General features: G+C 29.5%; 1 protein-coding gene across 1 annotated transcript; it reads left to right on the top strand.

Annotated features, from left to right (window-relative positions):
• The first annotated feature begins 15,236 nt into the window (after positions 1 to 15,236).
• On the top strand, positions 15,237 to 25,159 carry LOC145840003 (uncharacterized). Its single transcript, XM_082947257.1, has 14 exons — positions 15,237 to 15,511; positions 16,641 to 16,736; positions 17,001 to 17,167; positions 19,160 to 19,396; positions 21,262 to 21,488; positions 21,798 to 22,033; positions 22,261 to 22,381; positions 22,453 to 22,519; positions 22,666 to 22,714; positions 23,456 to 23,659; positions 23,884 to 23,961; positions 24,177 to 24,230; positions 24,299 to 24,557; positions 24,771 to 25,159. The coding sequence occupies exons 1-14, from the start codon at positions 15,237 to 15,239 to the stop codon at positions 24,960 to 24,962; spliced, it is 2,262 nt and encodes a 753-aa protein (XP_082803383.1). The 3' UTR covers positions 24,963 to 25,159.
• The last annotated feature ends 542 nt before the right edge of the window (positions 25,160 to 25,701 follow it).

Raw genomic sequence — 25,701 nt, 5'->3', positions numbered from 1 at the left:
ACCTTTTTAGACTTTGAAACATTATTTTCAAATTTATTTAAATTTGTTATCATAAGCAAACTACAACACATCTAAATAAATAAAAAGTGAAAACAAAAAATTATAAAATAGCTCAAGCCAAACCACAAGACCTGATGTGGTTTCCACGGCAACCGATGCCAACCGCGGCGACAACCGACGACGGTCACGACCAATCACAACCGGGCATTAGAAGCGGTGACGAAATTTGCGAGATAATTTTCTACTGACAGCAGTCATCAGTGAAGAGTAGAAAATTTGACCTCACATCAGCAAGCGCAGTTTAAGCAATGAATGATTGGTACGACGCTGTGCCTACAATTTTCAATGCAAAAAAAAATCGAGCATAAATTCACAAAAGTCTAATAATCTGTTTTTTTGCTCGTTTTTAACGAGCCTATTTAAGCCTATTTAACGAGCGCTCGATTGGCGGAAAGGGGTAATTAACGCGTGGTGTGTGGTAGCACCTCTCAATGAAAACTTGATGCGTTTATAGGCAGATAAAAAAGCGAGGTGAAAGCCTGCGAGGTCGGTGACGTTTCGAGCTTTGTGTTCGGAAATTAATATGAAGCTTTTTGTCTGTATTTTATTTTCATTTCATTAGAAATTGTTTCAAGTTTTTTTCTTTATGCACTAAGTAGTTTTTAAGCAGTTTTGTAGTTCTTTTAGCAAAAAAAGCAAACGCTTTAAAAATGATTTGTAAACACTCTTAATTTTCTCTTTGAAGCATTGATTTTTGTTTTTTCAACTACCTTTCATTTACTGTCTTTTAAAAAAATGTGAACGCAAAACATTTATCAGCAACATACTTTATCTCGGGGACAAGAAGCAAAAGTAAAAAACTTTTATAAGACGTTAGAGAAGGTTACTAAAGCGCACGAAATACACCTGAGAGCTTTTTATGGCGATCGTGCAAAAAGTAAACCGCCGCTGCCAGTAAAAATCCGCTGCTAATTCGCTGCATCTCTAATTAACGGCATGTGAGGAGCTTTTGCTTAGAAGAAAATCTGAAGTGAGTTCAAAACAAAATCTATGCCCATCATTATTCTCATATAACTTGCCCTCACCTAATTTCCCTTATGTAACCGGGATTCGAGATTTTATTGTTGTGGTGTCGCTTTGAAAGGGGGGAAATGAAGTTCTTCGTAGAAAATTTCTGGTTGTTTTGTTGTTTCGTTTAAATTTGCGCAGCTCGCAGCTTGTCGATATTCGGCTGCTGAATTTTCATCGAACTTTTGAAATTATTTTAAAAGTTCACTCGCTTGTCAGGAATTGTAAATGTAATATTTGTCAATTTTTCATGAACTTTTTGTAAAACTTTTTGTTTTGCATATTACAAAATAGCATGTTTATAATTAATTCTTGTTAGTTTTACTAACTTGAAAATCGAAAAAAAGAAATATATATTTGTAAACGAAAATTAACAAAAAAATTCTCACCAAACAAGCTTTTTTTGTTATTAGTGTTATGAGTTAGCTCTAGATGATAATTATGCAGTTGTTAGATTTACTTTACTTTGTTTAATGATCTTTAAACTTTTTTATGATTATTATTTAAAGAGTAAACTTATCTTTTAATACGCTTCTAAAACTTAAAGTTGTGTGCAACTAAAATAGAACTTTGGCACAAGGTCTCATTTCCAAAAGTTCATGTAAAAATAAATCGATCATAACATCTTGTGTGCACTCAAGATTTATGTAATCGAATGATTTAAGCGGTCATTTAGCTTAGCTGAGAGTAAAAATAAAATCAGATTTATAAAACAGGCTTTTTTAGCGAGAAATTTTTGCTGAAATATCAAAAAGTTTAGTTGGAGCGGAAGATATTACTTTTGTGTTTCTATTGTAAGTTTAAATTTGTCTATTCGAAAGGCATTGGTTTTAGTATGCAGTTTTTACATATGTTAAATTCTTAAGACAAAAAAACTCATAAAAACTAAAAGATAGCTTTTATTTTAAGAACTAAGCACATGTATAAAAGCTGGAAGCTTTTTAATAAAACGATACATTTTATTCTTAACAACTTCTAGTTTTTTTCTGTTACATAATTCTTTAAAAATAATTTAATTCTTTAACATTAAACTTGACAGCTTTTAGTTATTATTATGTAAAGGTACTATTATGTTTGTTGATGTTTAAACCAGATACCTAAAGCTTCTTAAATATTCTTGTAAAGATAATTATTTAAAATAGTTGTTATCAGCCATCGGTAATTTAAAGCTTCTTAAAATCTACCTATCATGACTTTAAACTTTGTTAAAATCGTCAATGACTTTTTTAATGCATAGTCTTTTTCTTACAAAAAAACTTTATATTGACTAATTCAATATTTTTTTTATTTAAGTACAAATTTAAATATTTTAGCTTTAGGTTTTATAAAGTCCTTGTTTGGACAAACCAAATAGAATTACAAACATTTTACATTTATCAAATTAGAATTTTCGTGAATGAAATTTTTATAGTTTCAATTAACGTAATTTAAGTTTTATAGTTAAACTTTTTTAAATAAATTTTTAGTTTATAAGATATCAAAACAAACAAATAAATATATACTAACTTAACGTTCAAAACAATTAATTCTTTAAAGTTACTTGAAGTTTAAACTACTTAGAATTGTTATATATAGAGCTGTTGTATTTTAAATGTCAAAACTTCTAATAATAAATTTGAATTTTTGGAAATTAGGAATTTGGAATTTTAGTTGATAGAATTTAAGTCTGACTTTCGATTTCAAAATTTAAATTTTTGTAGTTTGATATGTCGTACTAAAGTATTCGGAACCATTTAAATCTACAAATTAATTTAAAATTTAAAAAAATTCAGCTTACAGATAGTTTTTAGGTTAGCTTAAATTTAAACATTTTTAACACAAAATATTAGTACAAATGCTTTTTTTTTAACTTTTATGATTAATAATTATAAAAACTTTACATCTACTTTTGTCACTCGTTGTCTAAATCAATAAAACGCACTTCTTACTTTACTGCTGCTGAAAATTTAGATAAGGAAAACCTTTACTCTCGCAAGCCATTTGTTCGACTTCGCATTAGCTTCGCAAAAAAAAGCCGTGATAGTAAACGACAGGCCGAAGGTTTAAAAGGAAACTTGGACAAAACGAGAAAGCTCTCGTCAATCGATAAATTGCAGAAAATATCCAACGACGGAGATTGTCAATAAAAAGCAGCCGTATAAAAGTTGTGACTTTTGTGATACAAAAATAAGTTTCAGTAAGCATTCTCGACAGTTTTATTTTTGGTTCTTCTGCTTGTTCGAGCAAAATCGAGAGTTTGCAAATGTAAACGCGTGTGGCGAACATTAAAGTTGTTTGCAAAACTAAAACAATGCATGTCGTGTCGATTATATTCGTCTTTTGTGTTTACAACAATTCAGTCGTGATATTTTATTGCTTTTAGAAACGGGCTTTCTAATTTTGTCATTTTCTAAAAAAAAATAACTTAACGGCTGAGCTTTGCTTACAGATAAATATTTGAAATGCGAATATCGATAGTTGTTAAGTTTTTTTTAGTATGTTTTAAATTTCCTTTTGCTACTAAAACCACATTTTGTTGTACGCCCTTTGAAAACACATTTTAAACTATTAATCAAAACCTTTTAAAAAGTTTTGTACCAGAAAAGTAATTAAGTTTTTTCATTTTACCTAAGGTGTTTTACAACTACTAATTTTATAAATATCCCTAGAATTATCATTTTTGTAATTTTTAAATAACATTACTAACTAAAAAGTAACTGAGAGCTTTGTAAACCAATAAAATGTATGAAATGCATTTGTAATTTTATCTATTGTATAAGTACATTCTAGAACTTAAATAACAAATTATTCGTACATTCCTTACTGACTTAAATCAGTCGACAGGAATACATTGAACTTGAGTACTTTAACGTCTATATCCCTTAAAAAAACTAGATATATTTAGCTTTAAAGGTTTTGCTGCTTAACTAGAACCATAGGAATAAAGTTAACGTTCGATTGTCTCGATAACTACTTTCAACCAGCAACTATTTCACAGCTTATGTTTTTTGAAACTTTTATTTTCTTATGTTAATTAAAGGCAGCTTTTATAATAAAATATATAATGAAACAATCATACAACAACCATACACTTATAAACTTTAATTAAAAACTAAAACTGATCTGTGTCAAAAATAATGAAATCATAATTAGCTTCTACTAAAAAATTATGTTATTTTTTTCAGTGAAGCTCATATTCGCTAACTGTCTTTAATTAAATTTAACCTATAACAAACTATTTTTAAATATTGGTAATTAATAATTTTTTAACTAGTGTTTTTACTTCTTTTCGCGTTACTATTTACATCAGAAGTTATAATTAAGTCTACAATATTATAGCAGACATTAAAACACGACAAATTTAAAAATAGACAACTAATGTGATAAAATTTCACAACTCTAAAATCAATATGTTGGCAGTCGTCTGCATTGACCTGTGTGCGAATATCGCAAGCAGCTTTTTGTTTGAAAACCGCCAACAACAAAACAACAAGAAGCCCTCTCGCTATTTCTCTTCTAAAATAGTCAATCAAAATCCCTTCTGAGTTCTCAACATCGGTTTTTTTTTTACTCTAATTATCTCCACGCAGAAGGTTTTAACGATAGGTCATTACCATTTCACGGTTTTTGGCTTTCTACCTCAGCTTCAAGATTAGCAGTTACGGCAAGTTGATCTTTTTTAAACTGGTTTGTAGCTGATGAAGCACACATTGCAGGTTTTACAGAAATATTTAACTATGAGACGAGCAGAATTAATAGTTCAAAAGATTTATAACAAATTTTTTCGACACTTGAAAAAAATGCGTTTTTGAAGCAACTTCAAAAACTTCGTTTTTTTTTACGAACCTTTGCTTTTCAAAATCACATAAATCTTTTAGAAGCAACACAAAAGGGACGAAAGTGACATTCGTTTGCTCTTTTAATTTGGTGTTAGGTGGGTTTATATGCAAACTTGAACCGTAAACACGTTGACACGTCGCACTGGTAACGAAAGTCATTCTTTCCAACTTTGTCGACCAGGGTGACAATTTTGAAGGGTTTTAAGCATTCGGAAGTGACAGGTTCAGAATGTGTAGTGTAAAAATTTCAAGTTATATAAGTAAAAACACAATTAACTAAAAGTTTTTTTTCTGGTTTCTATTAATTTTATGGCACCGATGTGTAAAAACAAACTTGTTACTATAATATTATTTTGTAAGTATTTAACAAACTTTAAGATTTAACAAAACAGCTCATAAAACAAAAGAAAAAGTTATAAATTAGTAGAAAGTTAACTTTTCAAAAAAATTTCATTCGTTAAAAAAAATCAATTTTCGTTGTTACGGGCATTGACCCTCGCTTAATTGCTTATATTAACGATGGCCACCAAAGCATATGTCGATTAAATTTATTTTACTTTTATGACGTCACATTGGAAGTGAACCTTCGTTGCGTGGAAACCAGCTGATCATGATTGAGTTGCTGTGGAAAATTAAAAAAAAAACTATATTTTACCAAAAAACAAATTATACAGATACTTGACTTATTGTACTTTTAAAATATTAAATATTATCTAAATCATTTTCGAAAGTTGTTATTAATTTTTATTGCAATAATTGACTCCTAATAAAAAACGTACAGGTTTTAAAACATTTAATTAAGTTTATGCCCGATTAATTTGGTTCTAAGTTTTTGCTTATGTATATGTACTTAAGGACATCATTTTAAGATCATAAATTAAAACTTAAATAAATATTGTGAAGTGTAAACAGTAGAGTTTTGGTTACACAACAGTAAACAAGATAGAAAAACAAATCAAACTAGATTACTTTAGCTTTACAGATACCAAACTGCTTATTTGTTATTATACCTACTAAACCGTCAACATAAAACATAAAACAAATTGTGTTAGAAACAGGGAGGATCTACTTAGTATGTCTACGTTGTTACTAATAAACAACATAAAAGTCTGGTAACAAGCGGAATTACACAGCATACAAGCTAAACTGACAAAACTGTCTCTGTTCAAACAACTTTTTCGCTGACAATGGTTACTAAACAACAGACGAGCATATCTGTAATCAAATTAAGCAGATAAGCGCTGATCGCATCTCACGTAGCAACAAAGGTGGCATGGTTGCTTAGCAACAAGGTTGGTTAGTCAGCACTTCCGTAGTTTATAAAAGATTGAAGTGTTGCAGTGGGTTGCCGGAACAAGCAGGTATTAATTTTGTTTGAAAATATATTATAACGATTGATTAAGAAAATCTTTATTTAAAATTGTATTTTTACAACTGTTAACTTAAACTGTTTATTAAAAGAAAACTCCTGCTTAAACTGAATTATTTTATTAAGCAAGAATAAGCTTTTAATTAAAAAGTAATTCAACTTTTTAAATTTCGATCTTCTAATTTTTTTAGGAAAATTTTGAGAGCTGTTTGTATTTTACTAATTAAAATATTAATAACTTTTTATTAAAATTTAACAGTTACGTATTTTGAAGTTATGCTTAGTCGATGTTTTTTTTTTTTTTTGATTAAATTTTATATTTTGCTTAGGTTTTTAGTTTGTATAGTAACATTAATAGATTTTTATGAATACCACAAAAATTCCATTGCTAATTTAAGACTCTAATTAAGTAACATAAGAACCCTAGTTAGAAGGAAAGTTAGAGAAAGTTTAAAACTAAGTTTATTGTGCACCCATTAATCACATATTCGAAGTTCAACGTTATTTGTTGAACGTTTCATTGCTAGGATAATCTTATTCTGTTATAAAAATAATATATTGCTTTTTTATAAAGATAAATTAAAAACTAAACTCAAAGATTAGTTTTAAATACTTTTTTATATCAAAATTTTAGGAGTTAAGTTTTTTTTAGTTTAACAAACTACTTTTTTTTCATAGTTTTATAACTTTACTAGTTTACGCTAAGAAACTTAAGCTGATAAACTTGTGTTAGGTCTTTAAAGTTCTGATTTTTTTTGTATACTTTCAATATCTGTGTTTTATTTACACTTTTAAAACGACTACAGTTTAATTAAAACCTTTCAATTTTACTAAACGTTAGAATATTTTTATAAAGATAATATTTATTAGTATTAGGTAAGCTCCTTATAGTTTCATCATAACTAAGTTTATCTACCTGTAAATTTTTTATAACTTAAATTGATTTTTGGTGTTTAATCTTTGAGTTTTCCAAAATTTAGATATCAATTTTGTAATAAAGTTTTTCTTAATAATAGTTGTTTTAAAAACTGGAAAACAATAACTGTTTACAATAAACAATTGTTTTGTTGGTGGTAAAACATAACTTCATATCCTAAAGAGTCTTAAAACATTTTTGTCAATAGCAACTTAATTATTACCGTACATTGTAGTTTGAACAGTTTGTATAAAATTAATTTTATCAGGCGTAGCTCGTTCTTATTTGAAATTGCGTGCTATGATAGTTTTACATGGAATAAAAAAAGTTATAATTTCAGTATATAAAAAAATTTTTATTTTTTTATTGCCTGATGATTGATTGTAGAAACTGTTATGTAAAATAAGTTCGGTTTACAGGATATTTATGCTTTACAAAGTGCACTTAAAATTACGATCGAAGTACTTAGAAAAGCTATATGATAAAATAAACTATAAATATTATTATGCAATAAATGAAACTCATCGAAACAAAAACGTTGTTTGAGCCAATTACTCGACGGTGGAATCTCGAAAACAATCTCGTATCGAGCGGAGCAAATACAACTAATGAGGACGCGAGTTTCGAACAAAAAGAAAAAACTTAAACGACGAATTTTTTGTTTGTGACGTCAGAAGCCGCTTCTTTTGTCGCCTTTCTAATTCACTGTTGTGTGTGTCTTCTGCTGACGAGAGAAAAAGAAGTGCAACTTGTGTGTCGTGTCGCTGCTTCTTATCTGTAAAGGGGCTGTCATGCGTAATAAGGGGCATTTACAAGTCAACGGGGAATGAAAGAGATGAGATGTGGTTGAACAGTACTAAAATGATGACAACAAAAGCTTTTCTTTTTTTGCTTTTATTGCCACTTTGCCAACGACGTTGCCTTCTTACTGGTCTTGATAAGCAGGTGCTGGATAAGTGTGTGTTGTTAGTTTTTTTTTCTTCAAAAACATGTTGATTGTTATTTATAATAAGTAAATTATACCTATGAAAACTAAACCGTTACCTTTAAAACTAAAGTGTTAAAATTTTGCGTTCAGTAGGTAGTTTATAACAAATGTGAACCAAAATTGTTCATGAAAATACTTTAAAAGCCGATCTATCAATATAAACTTTTACATAAGTCAGAGGTCGGCAGCATTTTTAGAGGAATGGCAAGATCTACTAAAACAAAAGCACTTTGCAGGACACATTAAATGAAAAAAATCGTTTGAAAAATAAAGTATTTACGTAAAATACGTAAAATGTATAATTGTTTAACAAATAAACGTAAAATATTAACCACAAGTTATTATTAAACTGGATAAACTTTAGTATATGAAATTAGTAAAAATGTTCATAGTTTACTGTAAAAATTATTTTATTTAACTTTGATTTTGTTATTGATTACAGTAATATAAACTATTAGTACTTGAACTTAACACAACAATTATAAAAATCAAGTTTTTACTTTATTTAGTTTTAACATGCTGTATAGATATTATGTTATTAAGTTTTCATACTAGTACTTAGAAGAACTTATAAACAAACTGTTTATAAAAAACTAAGGCATTTATTTTGACATTACTTTTTATTAAATATACTAAAAATAATAATTAAACAACAAAAACAAAACTACAAGATTATTAAATAAACTATTAGACTATGAGGTATTTTAATCTTAAAATTCACCATTGTTAGTCATTAAAATATTAAGTTTAAATACTTTGAAAAGTACGAAGAAAATAAAAATTGACTAAAGAAAAAGAGAATACAATAGTTCAAAAAACAAATAAAACATTAAAACATTTATTACCCTTACGCTAATTCAGCAATGATTGATAAACACAAACTATAAATTATTAAAAAGTATTAAAAACCATTATTATTACAAATTTTGTGTGTGATATGCTTGTAATGACGATCTCAGCAAGTTGTAAAAGTCCACTAAATAAAATTTAAGTCACGATAATTATACTAAAATTTGTAATATAAACAAAACTTTTGTAAATAATCAAATATCGTTTAAATTAATTATAATACCATTCTTACGTATAAAATAAAAGGTCATCGAGTAAAATACATTAAATCTACTAGGAAACGTATTACTGATTGCTTTACTAAATATATAGTGATACTCTTGTAAAAAAATAGTTAGTGTGCATTTAAGTCAAAATGTAAGATTAGCTTACGTATGGAATTCATACTAAGCTAAATAAAAATAATTGTACTAAAACTTAAATTTAAATATTAAAACAAAATGTTATATCATTAATATATTAAATACGTAAGTCTTTTATAAAATTTTCTTTTTGAAATAAGGTGTTTTTTGCAAAACGTTTTTTGAAGATAAGTTTGATAGTTAAAGATTTTTATTGCAAACTTAGCTATACAATTCAATAAAATACTATTTTCTAAGAAATGTATAAGTAATGCGCATTAAATTTTCAAGATAATGTTTTTACATTTATTTTAAAAACTTAAAAAACAATAGTCTAGTGAAGTTTCCTTTAAATTAAATTAAAATGACTGATGCTTTTTAATGTCATAGTGTGCTCTAGAAATTAACATAAACAACTATACTAGCTTAGTTTCGCGAAAAAAATATCTTTTTCACCAAATAAGGTTCATAAAAACTTTAGTTTTGTGCAGTGTATCTTGTTTAAACTTACAGATAAAAAAATTATAGTTTATTATGTTTCAAATGTAGGGAGTTTTAACTGAACATCAATGATGCATTTGAAATGTGGGGAGTAAAATACAAAATAATAGGTTTTTTGTTTCCATTCTGCCATTTACTAGTATAAAACTACAGTTACAAAATCAGTGTAAATTGGTCTATTTTTTTATTGTATGCGAATATAACCTAACTTACTACAAAAAGAAAATTGTCTCTTATGTTTCAGGAACTTTATTAAGGAGTTTTTGTTTTTGCTTGAAAGTTTAAGTAGATAAGTTTCAATGGAAAAAAACTTTTAAAAAAGTCTGATTGTTAAAGTTTATCTTTTTTATCTTTGCTTTGATTTAAAGTAGATAACTTTAAATGAAAATAACTTTTAAAAATAAATCAGATTATTAAAAACAATGTAAACAAAACATTTACAAACTATAATTTAATTTATATTAGTATGAATGAAGTCTTAGTAGAATGAAAGTTTATATAGTTCGTCTGATTGTTTCTTTTTTCAATGAACAAATTTACTTGACATACAGTCTTCGAAAATTTTTTTGTTATAGATAGGTTAATGTTGTATTTATATTAATTTAAAGACATTTTTTGTCAAATCTCAACTGTTCAACTAGTGTAAATACTGTTTATCAATAGTAGTAGTAGTTTTAGTGAAAATAAAAATTTATACACTAGTTTTAAGCAAAATGTTTTGTATTGGTAATAGATAAGTTTTGCGATATTTTAGTAAGTTTAATTTTAACTGCCCTCCACGGTTTAAAATAAAGAAATGAAAAATTTAATTACTAACTGTAAAACTGAGTTCAAGCGATCAAAAACGTTTGCTTTAGAAAGTTTTATATCTAAAATGCACTGTAATATGGCAAAACAAACTCAATCTATAAATACTATTTGTTTGTTAAACTCGATAACTATAAAACATTACAAAAAGATTTTACTTTGCTAAAATATTTTTCAAATAAGTAATGCTTTTCATAGCTATGCAAAAAAGTATTTTTCATATTTTGTTACTAATTGTTATTGTTTTATACAAAGTTATTACTAAACATTAATTATAAAACAACCTCACTTTTAAAGGCTCAAAAACTAAAACTTGTACTATCTATACTAAAACTAAAGTTTTTTTTTTTCATTATTGCAAGTATATATTTTCTTGGAAATCTTAAACAACTTCAGTAAGATCAACCTGATAAAAAATCCCTATTAATTATCAATGTAGCACAGTACCATCACTTAAATTTTGAAAAAGCTAATAAAATAACCTCTACAACACAACTTATGAGTTACTCATCAAAACATTTGCAAAAATTTAGTTTTGCTAATAAAGGATTCAGTTGCGAGATACAAGTTTTATAAAATATGTAAAACGAATAAAAGCAAAATTTAATTTCAGCAAAATCAAGCCGCTTCAAGCAGCTAATAAAATATCAAAAATGAAGTATCTTGGAACTGAAGCGCGCTTTAAAACATTTACTAACCAGAACGGCCGTGAGGGAATCGTAACTCGATTTTCCCAATGGCCTTCATAAACCGCTACTCTATATATTACATTCTTCATTTAAACGCGAATTTCAGTTCGATTTATCGACTAACCGAACGACCTCGCGGTTTAATTACCACCGAACTTTGCGAAATAATATTCAAACTCGCATACTTTAAAGCGCTAATAACAAGTTACATATCAGCATGTAACTGAATGCACTGCAAATTAGCGGTTTATCCTTCTCCCATGGGAAACATTTTACAAATTTGAACGCGAAATCCCTTCTGTTTGATTTATGATGTTTTTCCACGAGCGCTAGATTGGTTGTTACTTTCACCGAAAAAAGTTAGAACTCTGTGAGAATTATGACGTCACAAGCAGGTGGCTGAACGGTGAAAGCAGTGAAATTTTTCGAAACGCTGTTTCTTGTTCGTTAACAATTTGAGCAATTTATTTTTTCGATGATATTTGTATTACTAAAAAACTGTAAAAACTAAAAATTTTACAGAAAACTTTTTTGCTTACCGATAAAATATCCACTTACCAAGAAAAATCACTCACCAAAAACCAGCGACGTCGGCCGAAAGCACAACAACGAAGCTAATATAAGCTCACATTCTCCTAACACAAGCGCGGTGTTTTCTCCTCGCAAACCGCACAGCAAGGCTATTGCCTTCTATGCCCTCACAATTACGACCCCTCGTAGCCCGACAGCAGCTTTTCAGTCGCACGGGCGAAATTTTGAGGGGTGGCGGCTTTGTTTAAGGGTCGTGTGTGATCTGATGCTTCGTCTCCTCTCTCTTTTTTCACTTTCGAGCAACAGCGGCGGCGATTAAAAGTTTGCTGAGCGGCGACACGGAGAGAGGCGAGCGGCGGAAAGAAGTGCATTCGACGGCAAGCCGACGAGCAGAAGCTTTTTATTTTGTAGCAGAAGCAAAGCGAGACGGCAGCTTTGGAAGCTTGTCGAAGTTTTGAATATCGAGATTCTGTTTTCGTAAGTGGTTAATAAGCTGTTTGCTGGTTTGAAAAGTTTTTATTTGAAACACACTATTTAGTTACTTTTGTTATATGTATATTGTTTTTTAAAAGTTCAGGTTTAGATTTTTAAAGTTAATTCGATCAACTATACTTTTTATTTTAAAGATGGTATGAACAAAAACTTAAAATAAGTAGTTGAAGTTATTTGATATTTTTTTACAGTTTTGGTAACTACTTTAAAAAACGAGACTTGAAACTTTTAGAATATTTTTCAACATCAGTTTAACGAAAACTTAACAAATAATTTGATTTAAAACAGGTTTTTTTTATTGATTGTAAACAATTGTTTTTTATACTAAAATTGTTTTAGATTAAAACTATACAATAAGCTATTAATAATCCATACATCCAAAATATAGATACTAGCTACTCTTATCTACAAAATAAATGCTTTTTTTTTAAACTGTTAGAAGCAAATAATACTATAACAGTAAACAACTAGACTTTATGTAGCAAACAATTTTTTGATAAATTTAAAAAATTTAATTTTATTAACAACAAAATTAATTGACACCTTTACGTTTACATATTTTTAGAATTAATTCTAAAAGTTTAATAAATTAAATGTTTTGAATAGTTTTGAAAGCCTGAACTAACAGTTCTATAACATTTTGTCATTTTTATTCTATTACTTGAGTGAAGCAATAGTCATTGGTAGACAAACAAAGATTGTAAACTAACTATGCATCGAATAAACTTAGTAGCGAACAACTAGACTGAATTAACAAAAGTATGCGTAAAAATCAAGGAAGAAAAAAGTTGCCTTTTTTAGCGACGCCGTAAAAATATTTAAAGGATTGTTTAACTGCGGGCTCTTCAAAAATCTCAACGAAATTACACAACACATGCAGAACACCAGCGAGATTTTATTAGACACCCTTCAAAACTACCAACCCCTTTTTAAAGCGCTGTGCCGTCGAGCAAAGCAAAATTATCTCAGCAGCTAGCTGCCTTTTCTTTAATTTCACGAGTGACAGCAGCTTGCTAGTGAACGAAACGAAGTAATAATCTCAGAAAGATAAGAAGCAGCGAAATTAGGTGAGGGCAAGTTATAAGAATCATTTGAACTCGAGGCTTCTCTTTATGGCTTCCAAGTGAAGTCAGCTTCTCACATGCCGCTAATTAAAGGCGCCGAATTATCAGGCGTAAAGAAAGCTCATTTTTCTGGCAGCATAGAAACTTTGTTTTGCGTTTAGAAGTTAGCTTACATAAAGTCATAGTCTCCGATGGCCACTTGCATGCTAGCAGAAGCCATACGGATTTCTTTGGTGAATTATTTTTTCTCTGCGCTTTGTAAAAGCTTTTAAAAATGCTCATATACAGATTCTTATTTTGCTTAACTTTTAACTGTTTTAATTCTACCTAATACAATATTAAATAGTCTATTTATAAAAACTTTAATTTTTTAAACAAACAATAAAGTTCTTGTTAGCTAGTGTCAAGCATTTCTTTCACTTTCCATACCTGGTATTCCATCAGAAATCATTTAACAAACAATCAGCATGTCGAAATTACTTGGAGAAGCGAACAAAAAAAACGAGACAGACAAGTGGTATGTCGAAAACTGTCGCCTTCACTTCAGTTTCCGAACAAAAAAGCAAATCTGTCGCCGACATCGCTAATTTCACCTCGCTTCTTTTTCCGCTAGCCTCAAGACACGCGATTTCAAATTTGCTTTCAGCTACCACACACAACGCGCCGCTAATTTCTTCTCTCGCTAATTGTCAACTCGTTAGAGGCCGTCGCTGTTTTTTTTTTTGTTTTAAAGAAGAAAAAGCTGTTGAAAAGCAAAGGGGCAATGATTTTCGCTCGGTGTGTTTTTCGTTGCGTGTTTCACCGCAAACACAAACGATGAAAAGTGATTGCGGTATTTCGCATAACGCGCCGCAAGGCTTTCGCTGTTTACACAGCGCGCTTCTGCTAACACGATTTCGCCTCGTTTCGCCGAGGTCCGTCACCGCGACATAATCTCGCAATCTGTCTTCCTCATCGGTCGTCGCCACGGTCGTAGTCGGTTGCCGTGGTAACGAGATGCTAAGAGGAGCGAGATTGTCTTATTTATTATTAATTCTCCAAAGATTTTTTTCTGTTTTAAAAGTGTTTGGATGCGACTAGATATTGTTTTTAAAAATGTCTTGGGTACCAGAAGCTTAATTAACTTTAATTAAACATTTACAGTGCTTTTTTTTTTGATAAATCAAAAATGTAAAACCCTTTTTACTGTATAACTTCTTATATATCCTTTTTAGATAATCAATAAGCGCGAAAGTGTAGTGTTCAAAATTTCAAAAACTTGAATAAGTTGTTGTTTAGGTTTAAGGTGTTAAGAATAATACATTGAAAAGAAATATCTTTGGTTATTAATTTTGTTATTAATTAATTAAAATTTTCAATTTTTTTTTAACATAGTTTTAAAATTATTTTTATTTATTATATTTTAAAAACTACTATTTTTTATGAATTACACTAGGTAAATTTAAAACAATAGCTACTTTATATTAATTTAATTTCTTGGTAATTAATACTTATATGTAAGTTAGTCATTAGTACTTTTGTTTCTGATAACAGCAGCATAAAACTGAGAATCATAATAAAGATTGTTAAAACGTTTAATTTTAAACAGATTGGTTTTTAGGAAGCTTTAAAATCTATTATTAAGAAAAAAAGTTTATCTTGCGAAGTATACTTTTTTAAATTACAAACATTTACTAATCACTTACAAGTATTAAATGACAAAATACACTTTTAGTTTAAATAAAACAGGTATACATTATACAGGTATTATACAGGTATCCAGTAAAAACTAAAACTTTTAATTAAAACAAAAATATTCTAAATATGGGTTCTTCAGCAGTTCCGGGTATTTCTCCTGATTTATCGACAATTTTAAGCCAATCAGGTGCCGAGTTCGGGGACATTTTTTCTCAACCTGACCTTGCCAGTATGTGGATGCTTAACAACCCGGCAGCCATGTTGCCTGGTAACCCGTTTCCTGGGGGATTTCCGCAAACTCCCTCTAGTTTTGGTGGGATAAATGGAGCTAAGCAGCAAAAAGGTGATGAATTTTCCGGGTTCGACCCGCTACTATTTGGAGGCCAAAATCAGGTTAATTGGTGAGTATTTAAACAAATTGTTCTTTAACAAAAGCTAAAATATCTTTTTATCAACTTTTGAAAAACCGATTAAAAAATACGTTGTTTGTAATCCTTTAAAATTTCGAAAATTTTTACTAATTTTTTTTTAAGAAGTGTTTGCTTTAAAATAAGTTTTATTATTTAGCTTTGTTTTGTGGTAGTTCTTTAAATATTTTTATACTCTGATATTACAGGTCAAAAGACAAACATATGAACTTATTAACAACCATAAAATTTACTACAGGCGTTTAAACTTAGCTGGAAAAAAATAAATTATTTAACTCAATCGCGCACAAAATTTTATTTAAAAGATATTATAAAGTACTAGTAAATGTAATTGAACTTTTTTTAGACAATAATAAACTTATTAACTTCAAAGTAACACTAACTGATAAAGTTGTGTCTTCCAAATAAAAATTGCTAAAGACTATAGAAAACTAATCCTCTAAAACATTTACATCAAAAAGCTTTTCATTGAGAAAAAAGTTTTAACTATAGACATATGGTTACTTTACCGCGTCTGGAGGGAGCTTAATACCGCCTTCGCAGACGTCGGTGATTTTCGTTGAAGTTGTTTAATAAAAGTGCGGAAGTGCTGAAAGCGGGACGACCCGGTTTCCAAGCAACCATGCCACCTTGGTTGCCAAGCGAGAGACCTCAAGTGTTTATCGGCTTCATTGCAGCTCGCAACTTGGCAACCGTTGCTAAGGAGCTTATTTACATGGCGACGTGGTGGGCTCGTCGGATGTGTTTTTACTGCCGCGTGTGTGGCTGGTTGCTATGACAACTGCTGACTTGTTGAGTTGTAACAGCAAAAATATTGAATGTAAAATAAGATTGCACGGTACGCTGTTTGCAAAACAAAGTTCCCTTTCGTTTAATTTACGTACTCAAAACAGTGTCAAAAAATTATCTCTATTTAATTTGTTTCTATCTGTTGTTGCTTAGTATTTGAATATTTTGCAAGCGAAAATATCTTTAAAACAATAAATTTTATTTTTGTTCTTTTCCAACCTTTCCAATGAACTGATTTTATCATAAATGAAAGTTTACAACATTTCACAAGCAGATTTTAAGTTTGTTATTGCCTAAAACTGAAAACTTTCAGGTTACAAGTTTTAAACCTGATGAACTTGAACAAGAAGCAAGAAAATTTGTTGCCATTTCCTAATATGCCAATGTTCGACAACACAAAGTTTTTACGGTAAAATTATAAATTACTAGAACTATAATTAGAATAAAGCGTGTTTTTATCAGCTTTTAATACAAAAAACTAACTGTCACTTGCATTAACTTAACTTGATTTTTTACTTAATAACAATAAAAAAATTATTTATTATTAATTTTTTTTTTCTTCAAAATAAAGAATTTGCAGTTTTTTAACAACTAAGTTTAATAATTAACTATAACACCGTTTTGGATTTTTTTTATTATTTTATTTTCTTCCTGATTCTCATCTTTTACACAGCAACAACCAGCTCAATCATCATCAGCTGGTTTCCACGCAACAGAGATCAACTTCCGCTATGACGTCATCACCAGAACTGTCATCCCCGACTTCCGTTGCCGAATGTCAGCAGTCCCCGACTGCTGTTAGTAGCAACGGAAAAAGAGTCGTTACTCCTAACAACAACAGTAAGTTTTTGTTGAACTGTATAGTGAAAATATATCAGTTTTTTAATTTATATAAATGTCACTATGCGCCTGAATATATAAACGAAGTTTACACATATTAACTTACACTCGTCAAAGCTTTACGGGTTCGCGAGGTTTTAACTAGCGCATTGATGTTTCAACTAATTTAAATTCAACTTATCAATCCTACAAACTCGCACGTGCTTAGGTGCTACGCGGCTCAAAGTAGATTTTATTGCTATATAAAGCTGATTTCAGTAGCTTCGGTGCCAAGTCCTGACACCGCGGATTAGCGTTGACCTTACCTTTTGTTTCAATCAATCTTCAGCGCTATAAAACCCTACCCTGCGCAACGCTGATGTATAGAGAACGTGATTATTTATTTTTCTTTGAGAAAAAATGAGAAAGCTTCTTGTTGTTTTGTTGTTTGCGGTTTTCAAACAAAAAGCTGCTTGCGATATTCGCACACAGGTCAATGCAGACGACTGCCAACATGTTGATGACTTTTTCGTGTTTTTGAGGATTAAGGATGTGCCTTTTTTGTTTGTTTTTTAAATCATTATTTGTTTGATTTGATTTTTAATGCAAAACATGTAAAGCATAATTAAATATATTGATCTAGTCAGAAGTTCTTTTGCCTCTAATAAATCTTAATTTTACTATTTAACGTTTTTAGATGTGTAAAATGAGAAAGCTTACAACAAAAATTAATGACAAAAAAGTTTGCGAGTAAGCAAAAAAGCCTGCATAAAAATATCAAAAGTTTTTCTCTGCTAAAAGGTTTTGCAAAACCCTCTACCTACTGCCTTACTAATTAAGCTGCACCTCGCTAAGATTTTTAAAACACTGAAAGGTCGACTTGTCTCGCGCGATGTGTTTTTGAAAAGCATTAAATCACGGAACACGCCTCTGAAATCGGCTAAAAGCTCTGAGTGTCGCGGAGAGCTCAGTCGGCTTTTTATCTGCCGTTCAATCATTCAGCGAATTTCGGCGGCAATTATTCTCGCACCACTCACCTCACACGTCTCAATAGAGAGATAGTTTCAAACGGCCGCAGCGTAAAAAGGCGAATATAAATGTGGAGCGGCGATAAATAATGAATAAAAGCTTCTCGTCGTTCGATCGTCAGCTGTCGGGCGGCGCTTTGTACCGAAGAAAGCTGGAAAGCCTGTTGTGTGACAAGAGAGCGAGCATTTTTGACACAGAGACCGTTATGACGTAACAGCAAACGTTGTTTTTGCGAACGATCGGCAGGTAAAAACGTTTTGATTGGCACAAAGCGTCGAACGGCGTTCTCTTTTTTTTCGCAAAGTGCCGTCAACGTTTGTATATTGCACCCGCGTTAACACCGCAAATATTCGATTTCGTTTGTACAGGCAGCATCGAATTACAAACATTGAAAACTAGTCACGGTTATTCGCTTCCTTCTGCTCGAGATTATCTGCTGCTGTCGCTGCTTATTTTTATCGCCGCTTTTAATTCTTTGTCACATCATTGCAGCTTATCTATTCGGCTTTTTCTTTGCGTTGTTGTGTGTTGCCAATAGCAACCTTCGTCGATAGAAGCGTTGCTAGTGGTCACCATTTGCTGCGAGTCTAATTTATCGATTGACGACCTTCCTTTCCGTTCCAGCTTCATTTAAAATCGCAACCTGCGAGTGATTGCCTTTTCACTTTGTATTTTTTATCTCAGAAAGCTAATTGAAACTGAAAGGCAACTGTCGTCGGTGAGTATTTATAATCATACATTGCTTGTAATTACTTTTAGCTGCTCACTCAAAAAATTAATAGTTCAAGGTTTTCATTTTCTAATATTATTACAAGAGAGTCTGATAACAAAATGTTAACCAAAACAGGCAATAAAGCTTAAGAAAGAAGATTTTGATCTGACATAATACATAAGTTTATTTATAAAACGATAAAATTACAATGTATAAACTTATTAAAATTTAAAACTGAAATCTGTTTAAATGCAAGTTAAAAACATCCGCAGATTCAATGAAAAGTTCAGTGAGCAAAATGAGACTTCAAAACCGGTTGTTAGGGGCAACCTGCCATCACCACGTGGCAACGGAGGGTTGCAGGTGGACGGTGAACCTGCCAAAAGGTCACGTGAGCAGCTCGGAGGTAGAAGTGAAGAAGGACGAAGGAGGAGAGGAGTTTTTGGAGGTGACTTGCGGCGACAACAATGCCCTCCTCTACATCGCTAGACTCAGCCAGGGTAGCAAAGGTGGGTTTATGTTAATAAATGTTTGTTCAGCTTATGTATTATATTGTATATATTTATATGATATTTATAAGTATATCTACTTGATGCAGATATGAATATAATTAATATATTATAAAATAGAAGAGTTATAAAAAACTTAATGAAATTATTATTTAAAGTTAAAAGACAAGTTTGTCAGAGCATTTTTATTAAAATTACTTTTGTTTAGTGTTTTATAAATATGCAATGTTTAAAGCTGCTAAATACTGATTTTGATAAAATATTGTTTTCTTTTTTAGTTTACTTCCTTGCTTCATAAAAGCAATTTATACTTTTGTTCAAATAAATGAGTAATTTGTTTTAAAAGTATATAACACTCAAGCTTTTTTTTGTCATTTACGAATTTGTGCTGTTTGTAAAGTTTATAAAAATAATTTAATCAAAAAGATTTTTAGAGAATCTTTATAGATACTTAAATTGTCTTTCAAACAAAACCGTAATAACTTTTTAAATTTAATTAAATGTATGTAAAATATATGTCAATAATAATGCATTTGTGCTCTTTGTAATAGCTGTTATATCTATTTGTCTTATATATGCATAAACATTGTGTCAATGCTTTTTTTCACATTTTATTATAAAAATGTCCTTAGTTTTACACAAACATTATCAAGAACAGTAAATAACAAAAGTCAAGGTCCGTTTTAAACAAAACCTATAAAAACTTTAAAACTAAAAAATGTAACAGCTCACACTTAAAAAGGCTGCAAAGAAGATTGCAACTCAAAAGCACGAGCATCACTAGCTGCTTGCGCGCAAAAGTATTTAGTTGCAATTTAATTACCTTCTCGCAACGCAGACTGTTCCTTATGCTTCGCCTTAATTATTTTTAGTTTGTTTAACCAGAACGTGAAATTCCATTCGGACCCGCAGCTTGTGTATTTTTAAAGAAGTTTTCATTTCATGTTTAAGTCGGTTTTTACTCGGAGCGCCGTCTCTATCTGTAAATTGTATTAGCTTTTTGCGTAAAACAAAGCAGAGTGAAGTTTAATGGTATTATTGTATTTATATTTATTCTATTTTTATATGCTAAGACAAAATGATTTGATGAAAAGAAAAGTTTTGAAAAAGTTTTATATGCTTTTTTATAAAGAAAAATTAAGAAAACAAGTACTTTAAGATATTATTCAACATTTAATTTTGAACTCAACCGACCTAAACTTGACAGACAAATCAAGTTTCTTTGTTTATTACTTAGTGTCTTTCTTACATAAAAGCATTAAAAAATTTAAAACTTTATTTTATTTTTAGGTTACTTTAACAATTTATTAACTTTTAGCATTATTAAAATCTATAAACTCACAAAATTGACAATTTTTACTTTGTTAGCAAACAATAAGCCTATAGAATTCGTGATTATAATGGGTGGCACAATAAAACATTGAGAAAAAATTAAAAATTTAAAAACTTATTTGTAACCGCTCACTTAATTAAAATGCTGTAAATATGTAAAAAAATTTGAAATCTTTGAATATGTGGATATTTTACAGTTAATTAAATAATTAAAACCAGCTTGGTGCGAGTTTGAATAGGGAAAACTACAAACTTATACAACGAGTTACGCTTTTCGTTTAATATAATAATCAGCAGTCTGTCGTGTTTCTCTGGAATTTTTAGTACAACAGTATTGTGAGCTGCTTGTTTTAAGAAACACAGAATTTTGTTTTGGTCTTAATTTTTATCGTAGAAACTTAAATTCACTTCGTTATCAGTGCGTTTAATAATGTAAAATTCAAAACTTAAAGAAACAACAATCTCAGATTTATTCAATAGTACACAATTTTTGCTAAAACAAACATTTATACTAAACATTTATAACTTCTCAGGCAAATCAATTTTGTATGAGCTGGGGGGAAAGCAGAGCTGGATGCACCCCAACGAGTTCCAAGCAATAAGCGGGAGGGAGACTGCAAAGGATTGGAAGAGGAGCATCAGACATCATGGGAAGAGTCTGAAAGCTCTCATGTCAAAATCGGTGATCATTCATCATCAGAACGAGTGCGAATGTGAATGGTGTCTGAAGAACATTGCTGTCTTCGCTCAACAAAATAGGGTGAGACTATTTACTTGGTAGCAATCTCAAATTGCAATATCTTTTATTCATTTTAACATAGTATAATAAATGTTTATTAACATAAATTTTGTCTTATAAAAAAGTAACAAAACGACGATGTTTTCCATACAAATAAAATAAAAATTAAAAAAATAAGGATTCTACTTTTTAAAATAAATAAAGAAATAAAGAAAAAAGCAGCACCAAGGGTCAAACAAGAATGATTAAGAATTTAAACTTTCGAATTACTCAATACTCAGTTTAGATTTGTTTTCTAAATTTTTAAAAGTAAGCAAAAATATCAAACAGACAAGTTCTGCTGAGGATGAAGTGCCAAATAAAATCAGCCATATTTTTCCTTCCACCATCAACAACCAGCGGGAAGATCATGATGACGTCAGTACATGCCAACCGTTGGTTTCGTTGCCAAGCAACCTGCCCAGCTCTTCTCTGATGGGTTTCGACAAATCGTCGTTGCTAGCCAAAATTAGCGAATCAGCGACGAGAAATTCCGCTTTCACTTGCGTTCTGCCGTCTAGAAAAATGTTTGTTGTTCATTTTTTCATTTAAATAAATTTTTTTGAACTTTCCAATCTATATACCTTTTTTATTTTTGTCTAATTCAATTTATACATTTGTTATGTCTATTTTCTATGAAATAAATGCATTAAAAATAATTATAATTTTAAAAGATGAACAACAAAATAATGTAGTTAAAGTTTTACGTTTTTGAAGTTGAGGGGTATGTTCTAATATTAGAGTTTTTAATCAGAGCTTCTCCGTCGCAAATGCAACGAAAATCTCCATGTTCGACTGATAAAAAAGATAAAAGTCCTGAAACAAACGGAGATACAGCTTCTAGAAAAAGATCACACAACGTTGAACAAAATCAGGTTGGGAGTTTGTCAGATAGAGAAAACAAATATATATTTATTTTTACCAAGTTATAACTCTTTTTATGCAGAATCAATTAAATGAAGAAGGAAACGAAGCACATCCAACTGTTAACAAGAAATCAAAAATTGAAAAAGGTTTGTTTTTAAAGTATTTGACCACACAAAATAAATAGTGAATAATTTTGAAACCTGCTTACATTTTTGCTTTACATTAAAATTAAAGCTCTTACCCAACTTTAACTGCATAACGAATTTACAATATTAAAGTATAGATTTTTTAGACTTTCTTCCGAATTCACACGAAAAATCAATCAACTTCGACTATAAAAAGTAAGTAATTTATTTTAATTTTGTTATTTGTAAATTTGTTCACAGTTGCCCTTTAAAAAAAACAGCAAACTTTTCAATGTAAATTTTCCGTCAACATCTAAGCGCAGATAATTTTTTTTTTTAAATAGTTGTTTTATTTTTGAATCATTTTTATTTGTTTTCTTAATCTGTAGAAGTAGACTTATTACTCAATAACTCTGTTTATGTTTTTATTCAAGCCAACTTAATTTGCTCTGCAAAAAGCTATTATAAAAAAGTAGGTTCTAAAATGTTTTCAAAAAAAATAAGTCGATATTTTGAAATGGTCAAAAATAGACAGATTGTTTGTAATACTGTAAAATTATGTAGTCAATTTGCAGATACTTATATTTATACTGAAAAAAAAAGTTTTAAGTTACTTAAGTAAAACTAACAATTATATTTAAAATTTTATAAAAATGTTTTTTATTTTAGTTACACATATGTTGTCTAAATATACTGTTGAATAAATATTTTGAAAGTTTTAACTTACTTATTTACTAAATTCAAATAGATATTGTCATAAGATTTTGTAATCATTTAAGTTTTTTAATAGAAAAGCATTATGAACCTAAAAATAATTGTTTATGCATATATACTTATAGTTACAATTTCAATTAAAAAATGATTAAGTCATAAACTTTAACAACTATATGCTTTGTTTAACCATCAAGTATTTTTTCATACTTAAAATGTTTTCTTCGATTAACTTCTTACTTACAGATTGGTGCTAGATCAGTCTAATCTTGTAAAGAACATGGCAGCTGCATTCGGACAATTTACACCAAATTTACTTGAAAATATTGAAGTAAACGGCAAGCCTAAAGTAGAAGAAGAAATTTACCAATCAGAAGAACTAAAATCCTTTGAACTAAATCTGAAAAATAACTCAAATGATGTTAAAGACCATGCTGACATTTCAGAAAAGTAAGCAGTTTTGTAGCTATAAAAACTTTATTTTCAGCTTAATTTAATCTTTTTTTTAAGATAATAAACTTAAAAAGCTGCAAAAATTGATTATAATTAAAAAAATACTTAGCTTTTATAAACATTGAAAAAATATACTCAAATTTATCTTTTAAAGTTAACTTGATAGCTCTTAAAGCATACAACGTAATGATTTTCAGGTTTAATTTTTTACATTTTTCTAGAAAATCAAGCGAGATTAATGATGGTGTAGTTAAAAAATCAATCCAGAAGAACGTAATAAGACCAAGTAGCGTTCCTATGTAAGTATTTTTTGTACAATTAAGTTAGGTTTATACTTAAATATTATTAAAGATATAGTTTAATAAAATAAAAATGCATAAAGCGTATCACTTAGTTAAAAAATGTTATAAAATCTTAGGTTTGTAAAGCTGATGAGGTAAAAAAAGTTTTCATCTGCAGTAATGTGTAAAAAAATTGTTTTTGTGATACAAAACTCTACAATTTTTATTTTCAGAAAACTTAAAGAAGAGACAAAAAAACCAAGAATTTCTTGTTCACTCTTTGACTTGTAAGTTTATAGTACGTTAGATATATTTTTTATATTTTTAAATGAACTAAAATTGTTTTGTTATACAGAAATTCCACTTTAGAAGGCGCTTCTTTTAAGAACTGTAACCTTCAAACCGATAAAACAATGCATAAAACTGAACCCGTGTCTCAAACTTCAACAAAAAACGCTTCATTGTTGGGTGAAACTAACAACAGGACATCCTTCATGTCTGCTGACAAAGTTATTATAGGAACAATATTGAAAAAATCCGATGAAATGAGCAAATGGAGTTGTGAAAGAGTTGGTCAGTATTTAGACGAAATTGATTTGGGGCAATATAAACAAGTAAGTTGAAAACATTTTTTTTAAATTCACCATTTTGCTTTAAAACTTCTTAACAGTATGTAAAATTAAATTTTAACGTATTCAAAAAGGTTTTTACTTAAAATTAAAACTTTAAAAGTAAAAAGACTTTAATCTTGTTGAAATTAAAAGTTTAAAGCTGTTGTTTGTTTTACAACCCGAAACAAAGTTATGCAATTGTATCCATAACAACAGATCTTCCTTGACAATGGCATCAATGGCTATTCACTCCCGTTAGTTACCGAAGAATCTTGCTTGGGCATGTTGCAAATGAAACTGGGTCACGCTCACACCCTCATTTCCTCCGTTCACCGTCACTTGGGGTCGTACTTCTTCATCCTCGAATCTCAACATTCACCTTCCTCACCATTTAACAATTCAGGGTAAAACCCAGCAATGAAACTTGATTAGTGTCCAAATTTTAATATAACGTCTCTATTTTCTCACACGGCGCTTCTAAAGTTTACCTTTTTTTTGAGGTTTAAAAAAAACATTTTACAGTAACTTTTTGTCACATCTCAAATTAGCAGAAGAATATTTTTGACTGAAAGTCCTTTTTCTGTTGTTTTAAAAGCAGTTACCTTGTGTGCTCTTTGTTCTATTTTTTCTGAGTAAAAGCATGTTTGTAAAAAAATACAAAAGTTTATAGACTTTTTTTATTACCAGATCGACAACTTTTAGTTATTCTATGTGTCAAAAATTAATTTATAAGTCTAAAGTTAGTATGAGGTTTTATTTTAACAGACTAAAAAAACTTTATTTTTGTACTAATGACTGATTTTCAAACATTAGCTAAGATTTGCAATAACATAATTTCATACAATTTTTTTTTTCTTCAATTATAAAATGATATATTAATAGATAATTACCTTAAGTTAATATTTTAATTTAATAAGCTTATAATATTGAAAACAAAACAGTCTTTTACGAATAAATTCTGTTAAAGCCTTTAGTTAAATTTTACATTTTTTGGCCTTAAAAGTTTATGTACTACTAAAACTGTTTTTCTAATTTTTGAAGAAAAATTATGGGTATGATTAGAATTTACAAAAAAGTTTATGTGTTTTTTGTGTTTAGATACAATAAATAAATTGCAATACACAACAGTTGTTTGCAGTAGAAACGT

Source organism: Thalia democratica, chromosome 1, assembly GCF_965202585.1.
Source record: "Thalia democratica chromosome 1, ktThaDemo2.hap1.1, whole genome shotgun sequence".
Classification (NCBI taxonomy): domain Eukaryota; kingdom Metazoa; phylum Chordata; class Thaliacea; order Salpida; family Salpidae; genus Thalia; species Thalia democratica.
Note: the sequence above shows the minus strand (reverse complement) of the source record. Positions and strands in the feature narration are given on the sequence as shown.